Source organism: Borostomias antarcticus (genome assembly GCF_949987555.1).
Source record: "Borostomias antarcticus genome assembly, chromosome: 14".
In the NCBI taxonomy this organism is placed as follows: domain Eukaryota; kingdom Metazoa; phylum Chordata; class Actinopteri; order Stomiiformes; family Stomiidae; genus Borostomias; species Borostomias antarcticus.
In genome coordinates, this window is record NC_140247.1 from 25905393 (window position 1) to 25926200 (window position 20808).

Below are 20808 nucleotides of genomic sequence, written 5' to 3' on the forward strand. Positions count from 1 at the left end.
AGGAGATTCTGAGGGCGGAGGGAACTTAAGGACATTTTAAAAAACATGAATTATGTACAGGCATCTATCTATTACATCCTTCATTATGTATATCTTTATCTATTCTCTGTCTTGTTCTGTATATTTTCCTAAGTTTATTTTTTATTATTTTTTATGTATCGATACTGTACCACAGAAAATCTATACAGTATCGCGGGAACAAATATTGTGATGTACTGCTGTATCGATTTTATTGCATTACCCTAGTATACACAATATACAGTAGAATATGTAGAGATATTGGTCAGTATTGAACGTACTGTATATAGATCAGTGGTGACTCGGCTGTGATCTTCCAGGACCATGTTCTGAGCATCTGTGATCTTCCAGGACCATGTTCTGAGCATCTGTGATCTTCCAGGACCATGTTCTGAGCGTCCTTGGTCAGATGATGGACGAGTGTCTCCCAGGAGAGCGGGCGAGCAGGGACTACTACGTCAAGTTCCCTGAGGAGATCAGACATGACAACCTGGGGGGACAGCTGTGGTTCGGGGCTGAGGTACTTACACACCACACCGCCCCATGTTATGTTATGCTGAAATATGAATCCGAGGAAACCTACTGTGATAGTGTAAAGTATATTTTTCGGTACTGTAGACCCAGCATGAAAGATGCTTTTCATATTCAGAATGTAGCCTACAGAAGGCTTATCACATCCCAGCAAAACAACTAAACCCAGGAAAAGGGACAGGGATGTGATGTGATGCCCCTTCTCTTCCGTGCTCTCTATCCAGTGTCTGGCTGCGGGGTCCATCATCCTGAACCAGGAGGCTGAGAGCGAGGCCATGCGACCCCTGGCCAAGCAGCTGGCCTTCAGCCTGGCGGAGGTCCGTCGTCTAGCGAGACACCAAGCCCTCAATGGCGTCAACCTCTACCCAGAGAACCTGCGCCGCGCCCTGAGGCACCTTGACCACCTGCTGGCAGAGTTTGAGCTCAGGTTGGACTGGCTGGGTGGCATCTGACAATAGTGACAGAAAGTTACCCAGTTTTCTTTCAGTAACTGGGATGATAAATCGATTCGCCCATAATAGGATCACTAAGAAATGTGAGAACTCTGGTATTCTATACTCAACAATGTTGATGCCAGGAAGCTGAACAATGTAATCTTTCCCGTACGCTTTTCATTGTCCTACACTGAGTTACCCTCTACAGTGGAATAAGAGAGAGGGTTGTGCTGAGCATACTATCTCTTTCCTGTAACGTGAGCGTGTCTTCCTCCCTCCGGGTCGTTTGTTCTTTCTCAGCTACGTGTCAGCCATGGTGCCGGTGAAGTCAGAGAAAGAGCACGACCGCCAACAGGACATCACCGTGCTCTTCTGTGAGACTGTGTCCAGGTCGGTCTCGGACACACATTGACACACACACACACACACAGAGGGATGGAGAGATATTCTACAACTATATTTAAAGATATTTGTTTAGAACAGGATTTAAAGATACATATTGACATATATTTCTGCCTACAGTATCTCTGTTTTCTAAGCTGCCATGCCTTTCATTATGTTTATTTGATGTCTATTTTAATAGACTAACCCGCACTCTATGCATGGAATTTCCTTTGTTGTAAAGCACTTTGAGCTGCTTTTTTTTAATTAAAGGTGCTATACAAGTTATGATTATTATTACTATTAATAACAATAACAACAACACCAATAATAACAATAATAATAATAATAATGATGATGATGATATGTCTCCTCTACAGGGCTCTGAAACAGGGCTACATCCGACAGGACATGATTGATGACTACGAGCCTTCCCTCATGCTTACCATCCCCCGACTGGCCCTAGTATGGTCAGCTAACGACCAGGCCTTCCACGCGTTAACTCTCTCATCTACCGTCTTTCAGATTACACATTTATGACTATTGCGGTGAACACCTTAAGCATTGTTCATCTGGTTCTCTTTACTCCAAACCAATGGTGCGTTTGTATGTGTGTGTGTGTGTGTGTGCGTGTGTGTGTGTGTGTGTCTGTACTGTATGCATGTGTGTGTGTGCATGTGTCCAGTGGTCTGTTAGTGTTTCCTGAGGGTTATATCAAGCTGGACGGTGAACCAGAGGACATGTCTGAGCTCTTCAGACCCTTCCACAGTCTGCTTAGGACAATCAGGTACGATACACACATTTCACCAGCCTCGTAATACCTCCGAGGAAATGTATCATTGTGTGATGTATTCATACCATGTCATATAATCACACTACATCACTCTAAATGGGCTAGTGCCCAGTTAAAATGTTGAAGCCAATAATAAAGGATTGTCATTCAGTAAAAATGTGAATCGTTGTCCACAGTGGTGAAGTAAGACCTGGTACCTAATGTGTTCCCAGAGATCGCCTGCAGACGCTGAAGGAGGACGAGATTCGGATTTTAGAACGCAAGCTCTGTGTTACACAGGAAGGGGCGGTGTTGGCGACCCGCCGGCCCTCCTCTGGGGTACCCCTCTCTAGCCTGGGAGTACCCCTCCCTAGCGACACGCCCCTCCCTCCCTCATCGCCTCGTCAATCGCGTCGTCGCACCGTGACACCTCCTTACTTCCCCCACCGCCCGACAGCACCTCTCCCCACCTCACTCACCCCCCTCACCAGCCCGGCCGTGCGTCTGACCCCGCCTCCGCCGGAGAAGGAGGCGGCTGATACCAGTACGACGGAGGCCCAACCGGGGAGGCTTCCTTCTCGGGGAGAGACGTACTCGTCTGCGGAGCCCGGCGGGGACGGCGGGAGAGTGAGAGAGGAGGGGCTACCCTATCAACAGATCCCCTTCGCCTATCCAGACCTGGACAAGGAGTCCGAGCAAGACATGTCCGGTTCCATCCAGTCAGACATCACAGAGCTGGAGCAGCTGAACTGGATGTTCCACCAGGTGGGCGATGAGATGTCGCACCTCCTGTGCCCCTCAGAAAGACCCCAGAGCCTGGGCAACCCCGGGAGACCCCGCGTGCCCGATGGACGGGTGGGATCCTCTGAGGAGAGACTCTTCTTCAAGGGAGACCTGCACAAGGCTTCATCCCTGCCCTGCTCCCCTCTCCTCACCCGAACCAGCCTGTCCCGGCAGTGTGTGGAGGCTGCTCTCCAGCGTAGCTGGCAGCGTGACCCTAGTAGGTCAACGACCCCTGATATATGTGCTGGCAGCAGACCTGCCACCCCTGACCCTGGTCTTTCTGTGTCCTCCGTCTGTGAGAAGGGATGCCCAAGTAGCAGATCTGTGACTCCTGAGCTTAGCTATGACTACTTCTCCATGACCCCTGACCTTAGTAGGTCTGCGACCCCTGACATATGTCCTGCCAGCAGGCCTGCCACCCCTGACTCTGTAGGAGTGGAGCTCAATACGGGGGAGGGTCAGGGAGAGAGCCAGGACGAGAGTAAAGGGGTGGCAAAGATGGCAGAGCTGATCGCTGTCAAGGTCAAAGGGATTAAAGACTCTGCCACCGCCATCTTCAACTCCCGCTCCTCCAACTCTTCCCGCACAACGGCTAAGGAGGCCCAAGAGGAAGAGGTGGAGAATGAGGAAGGGTCACTGATGGACAGCTACTGCCAGCTCCACCCCTGCGCGTGCTTCAGGTGCCCCAGCGCACCCCCGTTTGAACCCGACGACCACGGCTACAACTATCCCACCCTTCCGAGCCCGGACCCGACCCAGGATCAGAGCGCGGCCCTTAGCCTGGCGCTGGCATCATCACCGCTCGGATGCCCCAAGGACAAAGGTCTGCGGCAGAGGAAGAGGGTGGGAGTAGAGAGGGGGGAGAGGGGGGAGAGGGATGGGGGGACAGGGGAGGAGAGGGTGGGAGTAGAGAGGGGGGAGAGGGGGGAGAGGGATGGGGTGACGGGGGAGGAGAGTCCAGCGGTTGCCAGCGTCTACCCCAGCCTGAGCCCCTGGACATCTGCTGGAGAGGAGAAGACTGGGAGGAGAGGAAGAGGGGAAGAAAAGACAGAGAATAAGAACACAAGGGCATTGTCCAGGTAAGTGTGAACCACATATTATATTAGATCATATTATTATACACACATATAACCACAATACACCAATATTATTAGTCATGATCCTGCTTTAAGAAAAACTTTTTTTTCCTTAAAGTTTATACACCTTTCATGTGATATCGTAATTTTGTCTGCCAGTACTTAGTAACATCGGCAACTTACGCGGATTTAAAAATAAAAAGCCTATAGCAAAAATGAATCGGTTTCTTCTAAATGTTTAATTATGGGTTACGTCCCATATTTACATATATATTCCCCGTAGCCACCTTACCTAAATCAAAGAGGGACATAATTAATGTTATTAATTACACCTGTGTTTACCCTGCTTTGACATGTCAAAATGGCTACTGTGACCTATTGAGAGTAGTTAAGCCAAAATGTCTAAGTTAACCACAGACTGTGATAGGGGCAATCACTAACCCTAACCCTAACCCTAACCCTAACCCTCTCACCCCCCTTTCTAAATCCCTTACACTTACAGTAGATTCGGAAATCCTTATTTAAGCAAAGCATGGTGATGCCAGACTTTAGTACTCTTCACTTGTGTATTTCATGTTGAATGTGTTTGAATGCACATCACTTCTTGCTTGGATGCTGCAACAAAATATTGATTATACAACGGTTAGTTCTAGTTCTTGATTCTGATTGGCTGGAAGCCGTGTTAAAATACTTTGTAACACACACCTGGGACCGCATATCATTCCATTTTCAGTATTAATGCGCCTCCCGTTTGATCCAATGCATTGTAGTTGTTGTTGTTGCTTGGCAACCCATTTTTTGCTCCGCGGAATTGAGGGAATGATGCTTCGTTTTGAATAAATGTTAATATTTTACATTGCTGTGTGTCTATTTTACACTAATAGCTGTAGTAACCGTTGTATAAAAGCAATAAACCACTCGAGGCCGTGTGTTATAGTGATTTTATAACAGCTAGGGGGGTTTTACTCCGCTTCGCGTCGTGCCTAACAACGCCCCCTAGCTGTTATAAAATCACAGGCCTCTCGTGGTTTATTGCTTAAATAAACAGTATTAGGACAAACGGACTCCCTGTATTTCTCCTCTCAGATTCACGTCCTCCTGCAGTTCTCTCAGCTGTCTGAGGTACTCCGATAACACGTCGGTCTCAGACACACAACAGACCAGGCGCAAATGTTCACGCTTCCATAGCAGTGGTGACCTCCTTCATCGACTCTTTGTGTGTATCTCAAGTAAGTGTGTTTGTGTGTGTGTGTGTGTGTGTGTGTGTGGGGATCTCTCATGTGTACATGCCACAAGTGTGTTTGTGTGTGTGTGTGTGTGTGTGTGTGTGTGTGTGTGTGTGTGGGTGTGTGTGTGTGTGTGTGTGTGTGTGGGATCTCTCATGTGTTCATGCCACAAGTGTGTTTGTCCCCGTGTTTGAAGCGCCCCTCTCTAGATCTGTGGGTATAGAGAGTGAATGCAGTGATCTGATGAAGTGTGTTGTCTATCTCCTCCCTCTAGGTGTAGCAGACCAGCTCCAGAGCAACTACGCCAGTGACCTCAGAGCCATTCTCAAGACCTTGTTTGAGGTCAAGACCACCAAGACTGATCTCGCTGAGGAGGTCAGCCTAAGGAAAGGTAGGTCAAATTCGACTGTAACCAAACATTGATAAGACCACATGCACATGACATGGTGTCAGGGCTGTTTCGATACTCTGCAATGCATTTCCTTCCATCCTTTCTCACTAAGTTCTTAACTCTTGTGTGAACTGTTTTGTTGACCGCTCCAGCCTCTCTTGGCCTGTGTGACATTGCTCTGGAGGACTGCTCTTTGTGTAAGGAGGGGCTCACTCCGTCTCCTCCAACTGGGGAAGACAGACAATTCGAAGGTAATGACTAAATGGATGAAGTTCGGAGATGACACCGACAGTCCTGAGCATACATTAACTGTATTTCCACGTAACTACGAGTCATTCATTCATGACTCTTATGGTCTGTATTACTTGCTGTCCCCAACAGACCTGCCCTTCTGGGTTCCTGACGAGGCCTGCATCGTCTGTTCTGCCTGCAGCGCCTCCTTCACCGTCATACGCAGGAAGCACCACTGTAGGAGCTGTGGGAAGGTAGCCAACCAGCCATAATATCCATCAGTCAACTGTACAGTACTGTATGTATTGAGAGAAAAACACCATTTTATTACATTCCCAACTTCCCAGATAGAAAACAGGTCCCCAATTCAAAGTAAATTACTCTACTTGGCCTAACTTCATTAAAGCTCTCTCAATGAAAAACCGGTACACCGTACTTAACACCCATAATTGTAGGGGCATAAACTTATCTATAAATCTACAGGGCAAAGCAGCTGTACTAGTAAACTACACATTTACTAAATCCACTTCCTCCGTCTACGTCTCGAAACCTCCAGTACACCCCTGCATAGTTGGATAGGTCATGTCTTTCTAACGTGAATGCCCTCTTTTTGTAAGTAACGAGAACGTGTCTTTGTGTCAGATCTTCTGCTCCAGGTGTTCGCCTCATTTCGCCCCCTTGCCACGCTACGGGCAGCTGAAGCCGGTGAGGGTGTGCACACACTGCTACCTGTTCCACGTCACACCCTTCTACAACGCCCGGAACGCCTCCTCCTAAGTCTCCCTGCGCCAGGAACGCCTCCTCCTAAGTCTCCCTGCGCCAGGAACGCCTCCTCCTAAGTCTCCCTGCGCAAGGAACGCCTCCTCCTAAGTCTCCCTGCGCTAGGAACGCCTCCTCCTAAGTCTCCCTGCGCCAGGAACGCCTCCTCCTAAGTCTCCCTGCGCCAGGAACGCCTCCTCCTAAGTCTCCCTGCGCTAGGAACGCCTCCTCCTAAGTCTCCCTGCGCTAGGAACGCCTCCTCCTAAGTCTCCCTGCGCCCGTGGGCGTGTCGTCCAAGAGTGGATGAGGGGACTCAACTACTCTGTTAAGACTAGTGCTTTATGATAGATATATCAGACAATGTGATCCCAAGTGTCATTATTGCTACTGTACCAAAATTGGACACTTTTTATTTGTACAAAGTAAACTGATAACACAATTGTTTGAGAATATTTATTTACTTTTAGAATTTGTACTCTCGTTTTCGAGTTATATCCCCACACAGATTCAATAACAAACACACAAGCAACTAGGGAGCTTTACCATCCCCTACCTGGAACAAGAGTGACTGACCGGGGGCTGGGGGGTCTAAGAACTCAGTACCATATAACACGCTCATTCAGTGTTTCAGAAACCGGTGCAATAATATTTAAACTGATAAGTTTCTGAATCCATGGCTTAACTTGAACTTCTGTGTGACAGTTTGATATCAGCATCTTTGTATGGAAAATTATTTCTACTTACTGTAGTCACATACCAAGCATTACCACTGGAAGAACGGAACCAGTCAAATTTGAGGTAAGAAATTCATTTTCTCCCACTGAAAAGCGAATAATGATACAGCTATTTTGATCACTGACCACTTGAACAACTATCTGAGAAGTATAGACAGAACGAACGATGCACATTGAAACACTTCAAGCATGTTTACCCTTCAGCTCCAACAGAGCGGATTCAGTACTCACAGGACAGAACCAAACACAGCCCACACCCTCCAGTAGGATCCCCAGGATGAAGGCTCAAGATAAGACTTCCCTGCATCCCAATTCTCCATTCATTGTCACTTAATAAAATGCATAGGACTGGTGTTACTGTAAGTACAAGCTCTTGCACCAATCCTTGAGGTTTACAATTAATGTAGGCAGTTTAGCCAAGAGCACATTTCAGGAAGAAAGGCTGGAGAACTGAGAACAAGGAGGGTAGGTGCTTAACACAACGCAGCTACAATGGAAAACATCCCAAAACAAGCCCTTTTATACAACAGCAGTGCAACACCATGCATCTCCCTATTAGCCTAACCATCTATAGGACAGCCCTGGAGGGACTCGCACAAATCACTGACACTAGCTTTCTAAAACAACAGATGTCCATTTTCTTAAAAAATATTATGTAACTGTACACGGTGGGATCTTCTCTAGACCGGGGTTGAAAACCTATCTCAAATGTTTGAAATAAAGGTAGTGTTTTTGATTTAGCTCGACTTGCACTTTGGGTACTCATGTGTAGGATCCACTATCCCTGAGAAGCTAAATCAAGCACACCCATCCACATTCCAAACGTGTGAAACATGTCCTTCTCCTGGTCTCGTCTCTTCACATCCAAGCCAGCGTGTGGATTAGACGGTAGCGGAGGGTGGAGCGCTTTGCGGGACAGCAGGCTCGGGGTCAAGGGTCGGGGTTCCCAGGGCAGAGGGAGAGTAGGGCGGCGGTGGGGACATCCAGTCTGGTCTTACAGAGAGCTGTTTGCAGACCAAGCCTTCATTAACACCACCACACACAGTCCCACAAACCTAGGACACTGACGCTAGCCCACAGACCTGGGGAAGAGGAGAGAGCGTTAGTGAGGTAGAACAGAGGGATGAGGCCCAGTATCCAGCCCACAGACCTGGGGAAGAGGGGAGAGTGTTAGTGAGGTATAACAGAGGGATGATGCCCAGTATCCACTTTTGGTCTCCCTGGATTTTAGTCCTCCCTGAATCCTGGTTTGGGCCGACTGCCCCAGACATTCCAGAAACATTTGCATGTCATTATGTTCAAGTGCTCAGAACACCCCCCACTTGTGGCCGGGAGGGTAAATGATGCTAACTGCCCCAAATAAGGCTGTAGAAGAACACCCCCTTGTTGCTCATCTAACAATCTGAGTTAAACTTATCATTATACATCTGTTGTACAGATATAAGGGAGTAAAGTTATTGGATTCTGGCTCATCCGCCATGCAGTAACAATACAACAATAATACAAGATAATAATAATAATAATAATAATAAGATTAAAAATAACAGCACACATGCACATGCTCCAAAATGTTTTTTTTTGCTTTTCCAAAAGCTCTGGTGTGTGTGTGTGTGTGTGGTGGTGGTGGGGTGTGTGTGTATGTGTGTGTGGTGGTAGTGTGTGGTGTGTGTGCGTGTGTGCTACGCATGATGTGTTACGTGGGAAATGGATGTGCAACAGCGCTGCTGCCAAACCATTCAAGCTGTATACGGTTTTCAAAGACTATGATGAAAACATATGTTGATTAGGGTGAACATTTCAATGTAAACAAATCCAAGTCTTACTCTGGGAAAACTCCACTGCCGGTTTTAAATGCTTAAAATCAAACATATTGTAGGTTTAATGCTGCACTGTAACAGACAAGATTTGAAGGACAGATTTGATCAAACCTCTACTACCGTTGTCACCTTTATAGTCTCCACTGAAACGTGTTGATCTTGGTTACATGACTTCATACAAATGGAGTTTGGATTACCTGCTAGTCTCTGCGATGATGCCAGCAGCACTATGAGGAGGGGAAGGGGATCTTGTCCACCTGGTTCATCTTCATGTGGTTGTCAAGGATCTGGAAGAGCTCCTGGATGTTTGGGACGTAGCCCGACTGAATCTTGGACCAGATGGGGACGTCTAGACGAAGCGTAGGAGAAGAGGAGAGGAACTTATTGCCAAGGTTTATAAAAAATATATATATATATATATATATATATATTTCAAACATCTGAATGGTAAATGGTAAATGGACTGCACTTATATAGCGCTTTTCCACCTTAGCGGCACTCAAAGTGCTTTACAATGGCCTCTCATTCACCCATTCACACACACATTCACACACCAATGGCGGCAGCTGCCATGCAAGGTGCTAACCTGCTCATTGGGAGCAATTTGGGGTTAGGTGTCTTGCTCAAGGACACTTCAACATGTGGACAATTGGAGCTGGGATTCGAACCGCTGACCCTTCGATCATTGAACGACCCGCTCTACCAACTGAGCTACAGCCGCCCTCTGAAATGTAATTCAATTGTGGTCTGCTCTTGAACTGACCGTTGAGTGTGATCTCAAACGCCCCAGTGGACAGGAAGTGGGTCTCCAGCATGTTACTGAGGAAGAAGGACATCAGGCAGGAGAAGATCTGGAAGACATGACAAATACTCTGTCAATTATGGCCCAAATACTATGGAACACAATACCCATCACGGAAGCCAGCTCACTACATACATTTTAGCTTTCTTTTAAAAGTATCTTCATTTTAGCTTTTAACTAGCTCCTTTTGCACTTATGTGCTACTGCGCTTGTATCTCTCCAGTACAATATTTTATAAAATTGTTGTATTTAACTTGATTTATCTTCATCGTTTATTGTGTTATATTCCATCTTATTTTTCCTGCTTTTTATTCATTGTATGTCTATTGTATGTGATGCACTCTGTGCATGCAATGTGCTATACAAATAAAGTTGGATTATTATTATTATAACGCCTATTACACATGACAGAGATGTAGAGGACGTGGCTCTGTTCCCTCCTCAGAGCACAGTCTGCCTGCAACAAAGGCAGGTTGGGAGCATCATGCTCAGCCAACTGAGCCAGGCAGGACCGGGGCAGGACCGGGGCAGGACCGGGGCAGGACCGGGGCAGGACCGGGGCGGGACCGGGGCAGGACCAGGGCAGGACCGGGGCAGGACCAGCTTGTGAAGCAGACACCACTCACCTTGTTTTCCTGACTCCAGGTCCAAGCACGGGGGGTCTCCCATCCTAGCATGGGGAACGGGTTCTGTCCACTCACAACCAGAGCGATGGCCAGGAGTTTGAAGTAGGAAACAAAGTTCCCCACGTATCTGGTGGAGAGAACAACAGTGATTAACTATTTTCCCCACTTTCTACTCCTCTGGTAAAAGCTGGTAAAAGCCCACTAGACTACATTGCATCATTCCTAGGTTGTCAGGGAGTAACCCGATGGGACTTCTAAGCCAAACTGAAGACAACGGGCGTCCTCCTTTACTGAGTGGGTCTCAGACTTACTTGTTGAAGGTAGTTGGAGGGTAGTTCTCTCCCTCGATGCGGATGTCGGGGTACAGCTGGGTGATGGCCCGGGAGTACTCCTGGAACACCTTGTGGTACCCTCAGGAGATGCTTCAACAAACACACACGTCTCAGGTCAAATCCAGATAAGGCCAGGTCAAAGGTGTACAGTCTGACTATATTCTGTAACAACTCTTCTAAATGATCTGCAAAAACCCCCGTGTACTGTCTGCTTTCAGCCAGCTAGGACTGAGCAAGCTGTTATGAGTGAACCATACATGGCAGTAAACAGATCTTGAGTGTTGATTGCTAAGATGCTAAAGTCAGCTAGCTAGCTACTCGTAGGGTTAGCTAACGCTAGCTCACTCAGACCTTCGGTACCTTCGGTAAAGTACCTGGTACTTTGATAAATAATGGTAGCTAGCACTAAGTACTTCAGAGAACAAGCTAGCTACACCAGTTTTACACATAATGCAACTGTTAACGTCGACATAAGAAGACGCAAACGTCAATTACTAGGCTTGCGAATACTTCCAGCTAGCTAGTTAGCTAGTATAGAATACTCCCAGCTAGCTAGTTAGCTAGTATAGACTACTCCCAGCTAGCTAGTTAGCTAGTATAGACTACTCCCAGCTAGCTAGTTAGCTAGTATAGACTACTCCCAGCTAGCTAGTTAGCTAGTATAGAATACTCCCCGCTAGCTAGTTAGCTAGTATAGAATACTTCCCGCTAGCTAGTTAGCTAGTATAGAATACTTCCAGCTAGCTAGTTAGCTAGTATAGAATACTTCCAGCTAGCTAGTTAGCTAGTATAGAATACTCCCAGCTAGCTAGTTAGCTAGTATAGAATACTCCCAGCTAGCTAGTTAGCTAGTATAGAATACTCCCAGTTAGCTAGTTAGCTAGTATAGAATACTTCCAGCTAGCTAGTTAGCTAGTATAGAATACTCCCAGCTAGCTAGTGAGCTAGTATAGAATACTCCCAGCTAGCTAGTGAGCTAGTATAGAATACTTCCAGCTAGCTAGTGAGCTAGTATAGAATACTCCCAGCTAGCTAGTGAGCTAGTATAGAATACTTCCAGCTAGCTAGTGAGCTAGTATAGAATACTTCCAGCTAGCTAGTTAGCTAGTATAGAATACTTCCAGCTAGCTAGTATAGAATACTTCCAGCTAGCTAGTGAGCTAGTATAGAATACTCCCAGCTAGCTAGTTAGCTAGTATAGAATACTTCCAGCTAGCTAGTTAGCTAGTATAGAATACTTCCAGCTAGCTAGTATAGAATACTTCCAGCTAGCTAGTGAGCTAGTATAGAATACTCCCAGCTAGCTAGTTAGCTAGTATAGAATACTTCCAGCTAGCTAGTTAGCTAGTATAGAATACTTCCAGCTAGCTAGTTAGCTAGTATAGAATACTCCCAGCTAGCTAGTGAGCTAGTATAGAATACTTCCAGCTAGCTAGTTAGCTAGTATAGAATACTTCCAGCTAGCTAGTATAGAATACTTCCAGCTAGCTAGTATAGAATACTTCCAGCTAGCTAGTGAGCTAGTATAGAATACTTCCAGCTAGCTAGTGAGCTAGTATAGAATACTCCCAGCTAGCTAGTTAGCTAGTATAGAATACTTCCAGCTAGCTAGTATAGATACTTCCAGCTAGCTAGTTAGCTAGTATAGAATCCTTCCAGCTAGCTAGTTAGCTAGTTAGCTAGTATAGAATACTCCCAGCTAGCTAGTTAGCTAGTATAGAATACTCCCAGCTAGCTAGTTAACTAGTATAGAATACTCCCAGCTAGCTAGTTAGCTAGTATAGAATACTCCCAGCTAGCTAGTTAGCTAGTATAGAATACTCCCAGCTAGCTAGTTAGCTAGTATAGACTACTCCCAGCTAGCTAGTTTGTTAGTATAGAATACTCCCAGTTAGCTAGTTAGCTAGTATAGAATACTTCCAGCTAGCTAGTTAGCTAGTATAGAATACTCCCAGCTAGCTAGTTAGCTAGTATAGAATACTCCCAGCTAGCTAGTTAGCTAGTATAGAATACTCCCAGCTAGCTAGTTTGCTAGTATAGAATACTCCCAGCTAGCTAGTTAGCTAGTATAGAATACTCCCAGCTAGCTAGTTAGCTAGTATAGAATACTCCCAGCTAGCTAGTTAGTTAGTATAGAATACTCCCAGCTAGCTAGTTTGCTAGTATATAATACTCCCAGTTAGCTAGTTAGCTAGTATAGAATACTTCCAGCTAGCTAGTTAGCTAGTATAGAATACTCCCAGCTAGCTAGTTAGCTAGTATAGAATACTCCCAGCTAGCTAGTTAGCTAGTATAGAATACTCCCAGCTAGCTAGTTTGCTAGTATAGAATACTCCCAGCTAGCTAGTTAGCTAGTATAGAATACTCCCAGCTAGCTAGTTAGCTAGTATAGAATACTCCCAGCTAGCTAGTTAGTTAGTATAGAATACTCCCAGCTAGCTAGTTTGCTAGTATATAATACTCCCAGCTAGCTAGTTTGCTAGTATATAATACTCCCAGCTAGCTAGTTAGCTAGTATAGAATACTCCCAGCTAGCTAGTTTGCTAGTATAGAATACTCCCAGCTAGCTAGTTAGTTAGTATAGAATACTCCCAGCTAGCTAGTTAGCTAGTATAGAATACTCCCAGCTAGCTAGTTAGCTAGTATAGAATACTCCCAGCTAGCTAGTTAGCTAGTAGAGAATACTCCCAGCTAGCTAGTTAGCTAGTATAGAATACTCCCAGCTAGCTAGTTTGCTAGTATAGAATACTCCCAGCTAGCTAGTTTGCTAGTATAGAATACTCCCAGCTAGCTAGTTAGCTAGTATAGAATACTCCCAGCTAGCTAGTTTGCTAGTATAGAATACTCCCAGCTAGCTAGTTTGCTAGTATAGAATACTCCCAGCTAGCTAGTATAGAATACTCCCAGCTAGCTAGTATAGAATACTCCCAGCTAGCTAGTTAGCTAGTATAGAATACTCCCAGCTAGCTAGTTAGCTAGTATATAATACTCCCAGCTAGCTAGTTTGCTAGTATAGAATACTCCCAGCTAGCTAGTATAGAATACTCCCAGCTAGCTAGTTAGCTAGTATAGAATACTTCCAGCTAGCTAGTTTGCTAGTATAGAATACTCCCAGCTAGCTAGTTAACTAATATAGAATACTCCCAGCTAGCTAGTTTGCTAGTATAGAATACTCCCAGCTAGCTAGTTTGCTAGTATAGAATACTCCCAGCTAGCTAGTATAGAATACTCCCAGCTAGCTAGTATAGAATACTCCCAGCTAGCTAGTTAGCTAGTATAGAATACTCCCAGCTAGCTAGTTAGCTAGTATAAAATACTCCCAGCTAGCTAGTTAGCTAGTATAGAATACTCCCAGCTAGCTAGTTAGCTAGTATAGAATACTCCCAGCTAGCTGGTTAGCTAGTATAGAATACTCCCAGCTAGCTGGTTAGCTAGTATAGAATACTCCCAGCTAGCTAGTATAGAATACTCCCAGCTAGCTAGTTAGCTAGTATAGAATACTCCCAGCTAGCTGGTTAGCTAGTATAGAATACTCCCAGCTAGCTGGTTAGCTAGTATAGAATACTCCCAGCTAGCTAGTATAGAATACTCCCAGCTAGCTAGTTTGCGAGTATAGAATACTCCCAGCTAGCTAGTATAGAATACTCCCAGCTAGCTAGTACAGAATACTCCCAGCTAGCTAGTTAGCTAGTATAGAATACTCCCAGCTAGCTAGTTAGCTAGTATAAAATACTCCCAGCTAGCTAGTTAGCTAGTATAGAATACTCCCAGCTAGCTAGTTAGCTAGTATAGAATACTCCCAGCTAGCTGGTTAGCTAGTCTAGAATACTCCCAGCTAGCTGGTTAGCTAGTCTAGAATACTCCCAGCTAGCTAGTTAGCTAGTATAGAATACTCCCAGCTAGCTGGTTAGCTAGTATAGAATACTTCCAGCTAGCTAGTTTGCTAGTATAGAATACTCCCAGCTAGCTAGTTAACTAATATAGAATACTCCCAGCTAGCTAGTTTGCTAGTATAGAATACTCCCAGCTAGCTAGTTTGCTAGTATAGAATACTCCCAGCTAGCTAGTATAGAATACTCCCAGCTAGCTAGTATAGAATACTCCCAGCTAGCTAGTTAGCTAGTATAGAATACTCCCAGCTAGCTAGTTAGCTAGTATAAAATACTCCCAGCTAGCTAGTTAGCTAGTATAGAATACTCCCAGCTAGCTAGTTAGCTAGTATAGAATACTCCCAGCTAGCTGGTTAGCTAGTATAGAATACTCCCAGCTAGCTGGTTAGCTAGTATAGAATACTCCCAGCTAGCTAGTATAGAATACTCCCAGCTAGCTAGTTAGCTAGTATAGAATACTCCCAGCTAGCTGGTTAGCTAGTATAGAATACTCCCAGCTAGCTGGTTAGCTAGTATAGAATACTCCCAGCTAGCTAGTATAGAATACTCCCAGCTAGCTAGTTTGCGAGTATAGAATACTCCCAGCTAGCTAGTATAGAATACTCCCAGCTAGCTAGTACAGAATACTCCCAGCTAGCTAGTTAGCTAGTATAGAATACTCCCAGCTAGCTAGTTAGCTAGTATAAAATACTCCCAGCTAGCTAGTTAGCTAGTATAGAATACTCCCAGCTAGCTAGTTAGCTAGTATAGAATACTCCCAGCTAGCTGGTTAGCTAGTCTAGAATACTCCCAGCTAGCTGGTTAGCTAGTCTAGAATACTCCCAGCTAGCTAGTTAGCTAGTCTAGAATACTCCCAGCTAGCTGGTTAGCTAGTATAGAATACTCCCAGCTAGCTGGTTAGCTAGTATAGAATACTTCCAGCTAGCTAGTTAGCTAGTATAGAATACTCCCAGCTAGCTAGTTAGCTAGTATAAAATACTCCCAGCTAGCTAGTTAGCTAGTATAAAATACTCCCAGCTAGCTAGTTAGCTAGTATAGAATACTCCCAGCTAGCTAGTTAGCTAGTATAAAATACTCCCAGCTAGCTAGTTAGCTAGTATAGAATACTCCCAGCTAGCTAGTTAGCTAGTATAGAATACTCCCAGCTAGCTAGTTAGCTAGTATAAAATACTCCCAGCTAGCTAGTTAGCTAGTATAGAATACTCCCAGCTAGCTAGTTAGCTAGTATAGAATACTCCCAGCTAGCTGGTTAGCTAGTATAGAATACTCCCAGCTAGCTAGTTAGCTAGTATAGAATACTCCCAGCTAGCTGGTTAGCTAGTATAGAATACTCCCAGCTAGCTAGTGAGCTAGTATAGAATACTCCCAGCTAGCTAGTTAGCTAGTATAGAATACTCCCAGCTAGCTGGTTAGCTAGTATAGAATACTCCCAGCTAGCTAGTGAGCTAGTATAGAATACTCCCAGCTAGCTAGTTAGCTAGTATAAAATACTCCCAGCTAGCTAGTTAGCTAGTATAGAATACTTCCAGCTAGCTAGTGAGCTAGTATAGAATACTCCCAGCTAGCTAGTTAGCTAGTATAAAATACTCCCAGCTAGCTAGTTAGCTAGTATAGAATACTCCCAGCTAGCTAGTTAGCTAGTATAGAATACTCCCAGCTAGCTGGTTAGCTAGTATAAAATACTCCCAGCTAGCTAGTTAGCTAGTATAGAATACTTCCAGCTAGCTAGTTAGCTAGTATAGAATACTCCCAGCTAGCTAGTTAGCTAGTATAAAATACTCCCAGCTAGCTAGTTAGCTAGTATAGAATACTCCCAGCTAGCTAGTTAGCTAGTATAGAATACTCCCAGCTAGCTAGTTAGCTAGTATAAAATACTCCCAGCTAGCTAGTTAGCTAGTATAGAATACTCCCAGCTAGCTAGTTAGCTAGTATAGAATACTCCCAGCTAGCTAGTTAGCTAGTATAAAATACTCCCAGCTAGCTAGTTAGCTAGTATAGAATACTCCCAGCTAGCTAGTTAGCTAGTATAGAATACTCCCAGCTAGCTAGTTAGCTAGTATAGAATACTTCCAGCTAGCTAGTTAGCTAGTATAGAATACTTCCAGCTAGCTAGTATAGAATACTTCCAGCTAGCTAGTATAGAATACTTCCAGCTAGCTAGTTAGCTAGTATAGAATACTTCCAGCTAGCTAGTTAGCTAGTATAGAATACTCCCAGCTAGCTAGTTAGCTAGTATAGAATACTTCCAGCTAGCTAGTATAGATACTTCCAGCTAGCTAGTATAGAATACTTCCAGCTAGCTAGTTAGCTAGTATAGAATCCTTCCAGCTAGCTAGTTAGCTAGTTAGCTAGTATAGAATACTCCCAGCTAGCTAGTTAGCTAGTATAGAATACTCCCAGCTAGCTAGTTAGCTAGTATAGAATACTCCCAGCTAGCTAGTTAACTAGTATAGAATACTCCCAGCTAGCTAGTTAGCTAGTATAGACTACTCCCAGCTAGCTAGTTAGCTAGTATAGAATACTCCCAGCTAGCTAGTTAGCTAGTATAGAATACTCCCAGCTAGCTAGTTAGCTAGTATAGAATACTCCCAGCTAGCTAGTTAGTTAGTATAGAATACTCCCAGCTAGCTAGTTTGCTAGTATATAATACTCCCAGCTAGCTAGTTTGCTAGTATATAATACTCCCAGCTAGCTAGTTAGCTAGTATAGAATACTCCCAGCTAGCTAGTTTGCTAGTATAGAATACTCCCAGCTAGCTAGTTAGTTAGTATAGAATACTCCCAGCTAGCTAGTTAGCTAGTATAGAATACTCCCAGCTAGCTAGTTAGCTAGTATAGAATACTCCCAGCTAGCTAGTTTGCTAGTATAGAATACTCCCAGCTAGCTAGTTTGCTAGTATAGAATACTCCCAGCTAGCTAGTTAGCTAGTATAGAATACTCCCAGCTAACTAGTTTGCTAGTATAGAATACTCCCAGCTAGCTAGTTTGCTAGTATAGAATACTCCCAGCTAGCTAGTTAGCTAGTATAGAATACTTCCAGCTAGCTAGTTAGCTAGTATAGAATACTCCCAGCTAGCTAGTTAGCTAGTAGAGAATACTCCCAGCTAGCTAGTTAGCTAGTATAGAATACTCCCAGCTAGCTAGTTTGCTAGTATAGAATACTCCCAGCTAGCTAGTTTGCTAGTATAGAATACTCCCAGCTAGCTAGTTAGCTAGTATAGAATACTCCCAGCTAGCTAGTTTGCTAGTATAGAATACTCCCAGCTAGCTAGTTTGCTAGTATAGAATACTCCCAGCTAGCTAGTATAGAATACTCCCAGCTAGCTAGTATAGAATACTCCCAGCTAGCTAGTTAGCTAGTATATAATACTCCCAGCTAGCTAGTTAGCTAGTATAGAATACTCCCAGCTAGCTAGTTAGCTAGTAGAGAATACTCCCAGCTAGCTAGTTAGCTAGTATAGAATACTCCCAGCTAGCTAGTTTGCTAGTATAGAATACTCCCAGCTAGCTAGTTTGCTAGTATAGAATACTCCCAGCTAGCTAGTTAGCTAGTATAGAATACTCCCAGCTAGCTAGTTTGCTAGTATAGAATACTCCCAGCTAGCTAGTTTGCTAGTATAGAATACTCCCAGCTAGCTAGTATAGAATACTCCCAGCTAGCTAGTATAGAATACTCCCAGCTAGCTAGTTAGCTAGTATAGAATACTCCCAGCTAGCTAGTTAGCTAGTATATAATACTCCCAGCTAGCTAGTTAGCTAGTATAGAATACTCCCAGCTAGCTAGTTTGCTAGTATAGAATACTCCCAGCTAGCTAGTATAGAATACTCCCAGCTAGCTAGTTAGCTAGTATAGAATACTTCCAGCTAGCTAGTTTGCTAGTATAGAATACTCCCAGCTAGCTAGTTAACTAATATAGAATACTCCCAGCTAGCTAGTTTGCTAGTATAGAATACTCCCAGCTAGCTAGTTTGCTAGTATAGAATACTCCCAGCTAGCTAGTATAGAATACTCCCAGCTAGCTAGTTTGCGAGTATAGAATACTCCCAGCTAGCTAGTATAGAATACTCCCAGCTAGCTAGTATAGAATACTCCCAGCTAGCTAGTTAGCTAGTATAGAATACTCCCAGCTAGCTAGTTAGCTAGTATAAAATACTCCCAGCTAGCTAGTTAGCTAGTATAGAATACTCCCAGCTAGCTAGTTAGCTAGTATAGAATACTCCCAGCTAGCTGGTTAGCTAGTATAGAATACTCCCAGCTAGCTGGTTAGCTAGTATAGAATACTCCCAGCTAGCTAGTATAGAATACTCCCAGCTAGCTAGTTAGCTAGTATAGAATACTCCCAGCTAGCTGGTTAGCTAGTATAGAATACTCCCAGCTAGCTGGTTAGCTAGTATAGAATACTCCCAGCTAGCTAGTATAGAATACTCCCAGCTAGCTAGTTTGCGAGTATAGAATACTCCCAGCTAGCTAGTATAGAATACTCCCAGCTAGCTAGTATAGAATACTCCCAGCTAGCTAGTTAGCTAGTATAGAATACTCCCAGCTAGCTAGTTAGCTAGTATAAAATACTCCCAGCTAGCTAGTTAGCTAGTATAGAATACTCCCAGCTAGCTAGTTAGCTAGTATAGAATACTCCCAGCTAGCTGGTTAGCTAGTATAGAATACTCCCAGCTAGCTGGTTAGCTAGTCTAGAATACTCCCAGCTAGCTAGTTAGCTAGTATAGAATACTCCCAGCTAGCTGGTTAGCTAGTATAGAATACTTCCAGCTAGCTAGTTAGCTAGTATAGAATACTCCCAGCTAGCTAGTTAGCTAGTATAAAATACTCCCAGCTAGCTAGTTAGCTAGTATAAAATACTCCCAGCTAGCTAGTTAGCTAGTATAGAATACTCCCAGCTAGCTAGTTAGCTAGTATAAAATACTCCCAGCTAGCTAGTTAGCTAGTATAGAATACTCCCAGCTAGCTAGTTAGCTAGTATAGAATACTCCCAGCTAGCTAGTTAGCTAGTATAAAATACTCCCAGCTAGCTAGTTAGCTAGTATAGAATACTCCCAGCTAGCTAGTTAGCTAGTATAGAATACTCCCAGCTAGCTGGTTAGCTAGTATAGAATACTCCCAGCTAGCTAGTGAGCTAGTATAGAATACTCCCAGCTAGCTAGTGAGCTAGTATAGAATACTCCCAGCTAGCTAGTGAGCTAGTATAGAATACTCCCAGCTAGCTAGTGAGCTAGTATAGAATACTCCCAGCTAGCTGGTTAGCTAGTATAGAATACTCCCAGCTAGCTAGTTAGCTAGTATAAAATACTCCCAGCTAGCTAGTTAGCTAGTATAGAATACTTCCAGCTAGCTAGTTAGCTAGTATAGAATACTCCCAGCTAGCTAGTTAGCTAGTATAAAATACTCCCAGCTAGCTAGTTAGCTAGTATAGAATACTCCCAGCTAGCTAGTTAGCTAGTATAGAATACTCCCAGCTAGCTGGTTAGCTAGTATAGAATACTCCCAGCTAGCTGGTTAGCTAGTCTCCCACCACACGGCTTCACAGACACAGACAGATACAGACCTTCACTAAGGTTATCTTACCAGTATTGAAACCTCAGCACCGGCCCGGTGTAGAGGGAATGCTTGCCCGTCTTCTGAGGGTCGAGACCCCGCAGGCTCTCAGACTCCAGGTCGAGGCTTTCTGGGGCCTGGTGTTCTGGGGCCTGCTGATCTGGGGTCTGCTGGTGAGTCATGCTCCGGCCCACATAGACGTCTCGTACCGTGATCACTGTGAACAGCAGAAGGGCTGTGAAGATACCCGCCTGACTGTACTCAGCCATGTCAAAGGGACACCTATACCCCCAAAGTCCTTTTAATTTAGTCTAAAGTTAGTTGCTATGTGAGCCAGCAAGCCTTCCTCCCTGCCTGGGCTAGCTTCATCTTCCTCTCACACAGGAGGACTTTGTGGTGGTTGGATAACCCGAGGGGTGCACTACCGCCACCTGGTGGACAAACAGTTTTATTG

General features: G+C 44.6%; 2 protein-coding genes across 2 annotated transcripts; one reads left to right on the forward strand and one right to left on the reverse strand.

Moving 5' to 3' along the window:
• Positions 1-430: 430 nt before the first annotated feature.
• On the forward strand, positions 431-6667 carry LOC311317597 (lateral signaling target protein 2 homolog; the record flags this gene model as incomplete). The annotated part of the gene is made up of 11 exons (XM_084448670.1): positions 431-538; positions 774-976; positions 1284-1373; positions 1745-1834; positions 2050-2151; positions 2370-3749; positions 5100-5224; positions 5496-5612; positions 5765-5863; positions 5994-6097; positions 6486-6667. The coding sequence occupies 11 exons, from the start codon at positions 431-433 to the stop codon at positions 6618-6620; spliced, it is 2553 nt and encodes an 850-aa protein (XP_084304796.1). The 3' UTR covers positions 6621-6667.
• A 389-nt stretch (positions 6668-7056) lies between these two features.
• On the reverse strand, positions 7057-20722 carry selenot2 (selenoprotein T, 2). Its single transcript, XM_084448966.1, has 6 exons — positions 20385-20722; positions 10893-11003; positions 10582-10708; positions 9917-10004; positions 9351-9502; positions 7057-8418 (listed from the first exon to the last, which is right to left on the reverse strand). The coding sequence occupies exons 1-5, from the start codon at positions 20621-20623 to the stop codon at positions 9381-9383; spliced, it is 687 nt and encodes a 228-aa protein (XP_084305092.1). The 5' UTR covers positions 20624-20722; the 3' UTR covers positions 7057-8418; positions 9351-9380.
• Positions 20723-20808: the final 86 nt, after the last annotated feature.